Genomic DNA, 8855 nt, shown 5'->3' with positions numbered 1-8855 from the left:
CCTTATATAAATAGGTACCATAGGGAAAACAAAAGTGGGGGAACACTAGGTACCATAGAGGAAAAATAGGTATAGATAAGGACCTTAATCGTGAATTAAGCCTTTTCTCTTAAGCCCACACCAAACCTAATGGGCGCTTAAGAGTTTGGGAAATTGGAGTAGAACGATGCTGTTCCTTTTTCTTCTATTTTTTTCTGGCGGCTTCCTTCATTAACAACTTGCAGTTTCGACTTCACTAGCATGATTTCTCTGCTCCACCTGAATCATGGTTGCCAACTTGACTGTAAGTTTGTAGGTTTTCTATTTGATGGAAAATGATGCTTAGTTCATATTCATTCAGGGCTAATTTCAGTCAATTCGTTTATGCCTTTGATTTATTCGATAAAATGCCTCACCGAGGATTAGACTTCTGCTTGCTCGAAAGTTTAAGTTGTTATTTACTATAACTTCGATTGAATATGACTAACCATTTCTTTGCATAACAATGCCGATTGATTCTGCCATGTTTTACCTTTATTTTCATGGTTTGGTGCTTTTCTAAACCTGTAGTTTTTAAGTTGGCTTTATGTGCATTTGAAATGGGGTTCTGAGGAAAAAAAGATATTAATGTTGCAGGTTCTGATCCATGTTAGCATATTATTTCTGGGAAATTGCTTTCCATGAGGAAAATGAGAGGTTCACTCATTGCCGTCTCCTCTTCTTTCTTATATGCCATACTTTCTCATAGGCATTTTAGTGTTGCTAGGATTTGCAGATGCCTGTATCCAATTTATGGGAATCATAGGCCGGCTTGCTGCGTCTCTGGCTCCTTTTCGAACAACTTATCTACGCTAAATGCATCTTCGAGTCTTCCAAATAGGTTGATGCTATTTTCAACGATGGCTGGTACAATCTTGGTCCAGGCTCGAGACCCTGCCAAACTAAATATGGAAATACTCGATGCAATTGAAGAGCGAAGATATAACGATACGTGGAAGCTTTTTGAACAGCATATGCACATAGAAGGGTTTCCCCGAAAATCCGTTGTGAACAGACTTCTGACGGGTTTTGCAGAAAGCCTTGATGTTATATGGCTTGAGAAAGCATTTGGGACGGTAGAACAAGCCTTTCGGGAGAGTAAGCAGAACCTGTTGGAGAAGGAATCTCTGATTTATCTTTCTCTTGCTCTTGCTAAATGCAGTTTGCCGGTTCCTGCGTCAACCATTCTGAGGAAATTGGTAGAAACAGAACAATTTCCGCCTGTAACTGCATGGTCAGCCATCTTGGCACACATGTCACAAACGGCTCCCGGTGCTTACCTAGCTGCTGAATTGATTCTTGAGATGGGTTATTTGTTCCAGGATGGAAGGGTGGACCCTCGTAAAAAGAGTAATGCGCCTTTGATTGCTATGAAGCCTAATACTACTGCTTTCAACATTGCTTTGGCCGGGTGCCTCTTGTTCAGGACAACAAGAAAAGCAGAGCAACTCCTCGGTATGATGCCTCGAATTGGTGTAAAAACTGATGCAAACTTGCTGATTATGATGGCACACATATATGAAAGAAATGGGCTAAGAGAAGAGTTGAGGAAACTTCAGAGGCACATCGATGAAGCTTGCAACTTAACTGATATTCAGTTCCGACAGTTTTATAATTGTTTGCTTACATGCCATTTAAAATTTGGTGATCTTGATTCTGCCACCAATATGGTGTTGGAAATGCTACAGAAAGCAAAGGAAGCGCGGAATTCTCTTGCTGCTGCTACGCTTGTGCTTGAAGCTGCTGGAAATGATAACATAGCCTTTACTGCACATAATTCCGGGCCAAATCCAAGCCAAAACGGACCTGATGACTCGCGTAATAACAGTTTGATGGAGCATCAGATTATATCATATGAGGAGTTCTCTAGAGATAGAAATTTTGTTAAACTCGGAAATGAGGCCAAGGAAGTACTTCTCAATTTACTATCCAAGTTGCAGACACAAGTTGAATTGATTACTACTGCATATGGCATTCTACAACCAACAGAAAAAATTTATGTGAAATTGGTTAAGGCTTTTCTTGAAGCAGGGAAGCTGCGAGATTTGGCTCGGTTTCTTATCAAGGCAGAGAGAGAAGATTCTCCGGTTTCCAATGATGACTCGGCGTTGGTTCATGTTATCAAGTCGTGTATTTCACTTGGGTGGTTAGATCAAGCACATGACCTCTTGGATGAGATGCGTTTTGCTGGGGTTAGAACCGGTTCTTCTGTATATGCCTCCCTCTTAAAAGCATATTGTAAAGTAAACCGCCCATGCGAAGTGACATCACTTTTACGAGACGCTCAGAAGGCTGGGGTCCAACTAGATTCTAACTGCTACAACGCATTGATACAATCCCGGGTGCTTCAACAGGATACAGAAGGTGCTCTCGGTCTATTCAAGGAGATGAAAGAGGCTAAGATACCCAGAGATGGCAACGCCGAATTTGAGCGGTTGGTTGAGGGATGTGCCGGCAATGGTGAAGCAGGGTTAATGGCAAAGCTTTTGCGAGAAATCAGGGAAGGCCAGAAACTGGACAGCGGAGTACACGACTGGAATAATGTAATCCATTTCTTCTGTAAGAAAAGGTTAATGGTAGATGCCGAAAAAGCTCTGGCGAAAATGAGGAGCCTGGGGCATACACCGAATGCTCAAACCTTCCATTCTATGGTCACTGGATACGCCGCTATTGGAGGAAAATACATTGAGGTAACCGAACTCTGGGGTGAAATGAAATCACTTGCTTCTTCCACCCCAATGAAGTTTGATCAGGAACTTCTGGATTCTTATCTATATACCTTTGTAAGGGGAGGCTTTTTCGTTCGAGCTAACGAAGTTGTCGACATGATGGAAAAAGGAGACATGTTCATCGACAAGTACAAGTATCGAACCCTGTTCTTGAAGTACCATAAAACACTTTATAAGGGAAAGGCTCCTAAATTCCAGACAGAATCCCAGCTAAAGAAGAGGGAAGCTGCATTGAGTTTCAAGAAGTGGGTTGGTTTATGTTAAACGAGATTCATTTGGTAACTACTTATAAGTTGGAGCTGCAACTGCAATCACGATTTCTGGATTCCTATTCGAAGAGTGCATAACCGCATTGATAAAGCTCACACTAACCCGTCAATTTAGGATCTAATTCGGGATTTTCCTTGGGGGTATCTGTAATGAATTGGAATGTAATAATATTAATTCATATATATACAGAGGAAAAGATTCTCTAGTGATTCAAATGTTTACCTATGGGATAGGGATAGGGATAGAGAGATTTTAATAAAGCGTTAAAAATCTTCCGCAGATAAAATATACAAGATCGGAAATTAACTCTGCTTGAAGTAAACAAGTCACACCTCAAAATGCGTCGAGGCATTTCCTCGATGAAGGAGAACAAATGCTATATTTCCACAATCATTCGAACCCTCTAACATCCTTTGGCCCACAATCACCCTTTTGACAAGACAATTAACAAATCAAAAAATCTAGCATTAAATCTACTTATGGCGGTTACATTTATTTGTCAATATTACCGTTAAATTTTTAACATGTGATCATAATGAAATTAAAGTATAACGTTATATATGATTTAAAAATAATAATTAAATAATCAAAATAAAACTGCAGACTAAATATTTAATTTACCCTAAAACTTAACTACTTTTAATCCGGTCCTTTAATTTTTACCTAATAATTTCTCCTAGTTTGATCTTAGAATTTAAAGTAAAAATATTTTTGATAACGCCACTTTAAAATTATATCACATTATCTCTCAAGAACTAAGAAGTTCATCCTTTTATATTAGCGTTTGTATATTATTATAATGTTTAACTGTATCACCTTTACCAAATCCGAGTCCTGAACACAGTTAGCATAATGTTGAGTTATATAATCTAATATAAGTTCATCCTATTATGTTCAAGGGAGGGCTTAGTTTCCCTGTAATCCGCATCCGAGAATTACCCGGACACAGATAACATACTGTCAACATACATCAACTTCACCGAATCCGAAACACCGATAGCAAATCCAAGTCCTGAACACAGATGACACAACCATCATTACCGAATCGAATCTGAGTCCTGAAAACAGATAGCATAATGTTGAGCTACATCAACTTCAACAAATCTGAAACCTGAACACGGATAACGTGATTACAAAATCCAAATCATGAACACGGATAACATGATTACCAAATCCGAGTCCTGAACACAGATGACATAGTGTTGAACTACACCTTTATCAAATTCGAATAACATATGGTACTAGGCAGTGATAACTGAGAAAATCCCATGGTTAAGGTACTTGAATGCCCACTGCTTTCATCGTAGATTATAGCAGCAAAAACATCGACATCAATCATGTCGTACGAACCAATTTGAGTAATCTCGTAACTTAAACCAAGTTGAAATTGCATGGAAAATTGAAATATATGATTGGTTGATCTTGACAAACTCAACAAGAAAATACACCCAAAGAAGCCTGGAAGAATCCAAGCTTTGCTTATTCAAAAAAAAAAAAAGAATCCAAGCTTTGCCTTATTTGAGATAGCACTGACATGTTAACATTAGCAGGCATCGAGGTCACGGCATGGGGGAGGTTTCGGATCGGTTAGCAAAGTGGTATTTCCGCCTTCTGGTCCGCACTTGATACGTTTAGGATTTTGAGTGCCATGCTGAAATATGGGAGAGAAATCGAAACATACATTAGTGGCATCACTATGGAAGCAAAAGCCAATAAATTCCTCTTAGGAAAACTAGTAGCACTTTACCGGTGGCTTCTCTCCCCTTCTTAGCTTCTCAACTATCTCAACAACTCCTTTTGGAGTAACATCTTCCTGCATTTTTAAACATGAAAGTTCAGGCTTAAACAACGTTTAATTCTGTTAATCTATATTGCAACCAACTTTAAAAAGGTGGAATCCAATAGGTCTAGGGTCCAACACCCCAACATTTGAGCCCCTTTCTATGTACCATAATAACAATAACAATAATTTGAAGTAGGTTTTTGTCAACTGACCAGACGGAATTATGGTAAATAAAGAAAGTTGAAAGTTCTCACAAAGTAATTATACGTATATCCCTCAGATCCATTGGAGTAATCAGCAACAGTGATCATAGGAGCATTTACGCAACATCCCTACAGGAAATGAATTAGTAAAATGTCAAACTTGCCGGTCTAATGATGGAAAAAGGTCAGTATAGCATAGACTTTGAACTCCTAATTGCAATGTCTCGACAAAATACATAACAGTATGGACAAGTAGCAATCCATGGATGATAAGGTAAGTCAAGTCAAAAATTATCCTACAGGTTAAGGCGAACAGGTTTCCATGCATTCTGACTTCTGAGCTACACAACAAAATTTCCGGTATCGTAGGAAGAAATCTTTTTCAATCATTTGTTCTCTACTCTCTAGAGATCTTCTAGGAACACTCCATAAATTGATAAATATGATTACTGTCATTTATACTTCTATTTACCATAAAATTTGAAGCTAAAAAACTAATTAAGAAAATACAGATCCAGACCAGTAATGAGCAAAGGAAAAGACTTACCATGCATTCCATTTCACCAACTGAGAATAAACCATCGCTTGTTACCTCTGAACAATTGTAAAAATAGATACTCAATATTCAACGCTATCTAAAATGCCAAACTCTGACATGAGCTTTGAGAGATGTCAAATTATAAGTACGAAAAATTACCGCACTTACCATTGCGCTTAACCCCCAAGTGATTCAATAAGGCTTCTTCAATTTCTCGTGAACCATGAATCATACAAGGGGTTGTGCCACAAACCAATAGATGATATTTCCCGACCTGAGAACAATTGAATAAGCTCTAGGTTCTGTAACTTTGTTCATTGATAGTACCATAAAGAGGCTTCAAGGTGCCAAATAAAGATATAATTCTGACCTTTGACCGATTGAACATTGAATAAAATGTCGCAACCTCATATATACGAATAGGTGCAACTTCTATTACCTTCGCAACCTGCGCAACCAATTATATGCTTGATTCAGAATATAACTCATCTAGCTTTTGCATTAAGAAAAGGACTGCATCCATTCAAATTAGTTGAACTAATTTGCTTAGCCGCAGGAAAAAACCTGCATTCTCTATACGGACTTGCCACTACCAGTTTTCCATTTCAAGCAGAAATTTACTGAGAGATGCATAATTAAGTAATGCCTATGTAATACTAGGTGATCCAAAAATGTGCTTACACAGGCACTGTTTTAGTAGTTAAAAGATCTAGCCAAATATCATTCTTTCACAATTTCAGATAGAGAAAACTAGCTATTGAAAAGAAAAATATAGCAATGACACAATTATGTATTCAGTCTAACAATCAAATTGAACCTCAGCTCAAATAGTTCTAGATGTAATTATCCTGCTTTGAACCCCCTAATGTTGTATCAACTTCTCCTTTCTTTACAGGCTCTATACATCCAACTTGAATCTTCAGTCACATCACATTGTTTATTAACACATGATCAGGCATTACTAGTCCAGTACTAACATGCTTAAGAATTCCCCTTTTGCTTTGAGTGGTGCAGTAAAAGTAGAGAGCATAGGGTAAAGTTGTAGGACAAGCTTAAGCAACTTGCTGGCCTGGCTAACACCAGTAATCCTTTTTATGGATATTAGTATTAGGTCAGCAGGCAGCTGTATCAAATTTGCGATCCACTTGCTCAAAGTTCACCAGCAATATAGGACATCCATAAATGCCACAAAATATGAAAAAGAAAACGGAGTACTTAAAAAGGCGTTAGTAATAGATCAGACAACAGACCCTGGAAATTGTTGAAAATATAATAAATATGATTTGGGAAATTTTTATTCAAGTAATCAAAAACAGCTTTCACTTGAACAGAAAATTCATCTAAAAGCAATCCTTTTATATTATTATTAACATTATAGGTTAAAAACCATAAATATTTCATGAAGTACAAGTTTGTAATGCATTTTGGCTTAAAACAGCATATTTATTGCAAATCAGAAACCAAATGGAAGGGCAAACATTTAATATTACGCCAAAAAAATACTCGACTTCACCTCCAAAAGTGGTTAGTTTTCAAGTCTAAAAGAATCGTAGGTCTAATTCTACATATTAATTAAATATCATGGATGGACCAAAGGAGGGGACTGGCGGGGGCGACCGCCTCCCATGAAAATTTTAAATTCTCATATAATTCAAGTGTTTTCTTTGTATTTTCTATTCATAATCTGGTTTTTCCCCCTGAAATTTTATAGTTCCCCCAGCATAAAACCGAGTGTCTATCCCTGCTAAATATCACAGACATCATAAAAATTTAAACGTACAAACCAGAGAGTATTAACACATGCAATCAAATTTATTTGACATTATTCATGCCACATACAGCGTTCATTGCTGAAACGGGAAGCCATCCTCCATGCTGCTGCTGAGCAAGATCTAGCAAAGGAATAACTGCAGATTGCTTGTAGTTGGATGGATAATGAGACAATATCTCCTTGACCTACATAGTAAGTTTGGATTAAGACCATAATCAAATTTGGATTTTAAAAATGTTATAATAAATTACTAAGCCACTTAAATACCTAAAGTGAATTTAAATCTAATTCAACTTCCACACAATTCAAAAGAGAAGAGATTGGTATAACAATAACAGAAAAAAAATATGTATTCTACTCTCGTAAAATCTTCGAATCCATGATACTTGGACTCAGTGCGAACATTGGATATGGTAAAGTTCAACTTTTTTCTAATATTTTTCTAAGTATTAAAAAGATCCTTGAAAGGCAATATCCTTATTATATATTGGACACGCGTATAGGGAAAGTATGCTTCAACAAAAATGAAGAGTAGGAGTAGCATAGCTTAGACAAACAACCTTTAAGCAGCCATACGTAACAAGCGATTCTTTAAGTCCATATAATTAATGGAAGCAAAAGGAATGGCATTTATCTCAATATCTTACACACTGGATATCGTAAGAGCTCCTCAAATTTTTACCCAATCCCAAAATCCACAATCTACTAGTACCTTCAAAATCAAAAGTTTTTGCAATCTACAATGATGGAGAAAATATAACAGATAACTCCAATTGCAAACATTTTATTTGAGCTAACCTTTGCTTTGTTCGCCTCGGAAAATTCCCATGGAATGTCGGGATTGTTATCTGGGGTATCAAGATGCTGCAGGGGGAAAACCCCAAATTCATTCAATCAACTATTTCTTCCAGTATGGGGTAATCCCCTAAAATTTGGCATTATAACGTGGAAAGATTGGAACTTACATAGTTCAAGGCAGTGGAGAAGGATCGGTATGCCTGCGGAACAGCGAAATGAGATCGAGGAGGTGTTTGGATGGGCAGAAAATGACGGAAATGACGAGAAAGAAATAAAGGGTAAAGAATACCTGAGGAGATTGACGGAAAGCTGGCGAATCTCGAGAAAACGCCGAGACGCGAGCCGAGCAAGCATTTTCGAGATGAGATTTCGAGACCCAAACTCGAGCAAATACTGAAGTGAACAAAGGGGAGAGAGATTTGGGGAAGAAGAAGAAATTAGAAGCTTTGTATTGGTAACATTAACGCTTTGGGCCTATGAGTCAACCACATTAAATGGGCCTATATTATCATCATCGATTATTACCTTATTTTTTAAATAAATTTATTAGTTGTTGATTCTATCTAATAACTAATAAAATTTGATTGTATTTAATTGGACCACTACGAAATGTAACGAGCATAGACAAAGGGTTGCCTCTAAAGAGGTTGAATTGCATGCTATCAATGCTTTTATCATGTCGTTAAAAAAAATTTAAAGAATCAATACTAGAACAAAACATAGTTCAAAGTGAGATTCAAAAGAT

General features: G+C 37.3%; 1 protein-coding gene and 1 pseudogene across 2 annotated transcripts; one reads left to right on the top strand and one right to left on the bottom strand.

The window, feature by feature from the left end:
• Nucleotides 1-221: 221 nt before the first annotated feature.
• On the top strand, nt 222-3264 carry LOC120165512 (pentatricopeptide repeat-containing protein At1g03100, mitochondrial). 2 transcript variants are annotated; one of them, XM_039175013.1, is made up of 2 exons: nt 222-283; nt 616-3264. In XM_039175013.1, the coding sequence occupies exon 2, from the start codon at nt 660-662 to the stop codon at nt 3009-3011; it is 2352 nt and encodes a 783-aa protein (XP_039030944.1). In that variant the 5' UTR covers nt 222-283; nt 616-659; the 3' UTR covers nt 3012-3264. The 2 variants fall into 2 exon arrangements, with proteins under 2 accessions (XP_039030944.1, XP_039030945.1); XM_039175014.1 differs by lacking the exon at nt 222-283 and adding an exon at nt 510-529.
• Nucleotides 3265-4289: 1025 nt separating this feature from the next.
• On the bottom strand, nt 4290-8479 carry LOC120165184 (annotated as a pseudogene).
• Nucleotides 8480-8855: the final 376 nt, after the last annotated feature.

The sequence above is a fragment of the Hibiscus syriacus genome, unplaced genomic scaffold, assembly GCF_006381635.1.
Source record: "Hibiscus syriacus cultivar Baekdansim isolate YM2019G1 unplaced genomic scaffold, ASM638163v2 tig00111582_pilon, whole genome shotgun sequence".
Lineage (NCBI taxonomy): Eukaryota > Viridiplantae > Streptophyta > Magnoliopsida > Malvales > Malvaceae > Hibiscus > Hibiscus syriacus.
This window is presented reverse-complemented; position numbering and strand designations above follow the sequence as displayed.

Coding starts and splice junctions, on each gene's coding strand:
- LOC120165512 (XM_039175013.1), top strand. CDS start 660: ATGAGGAAAATGAGAGGTTCACTCATTGCCGTCTCCTCTTCTTTCTTA.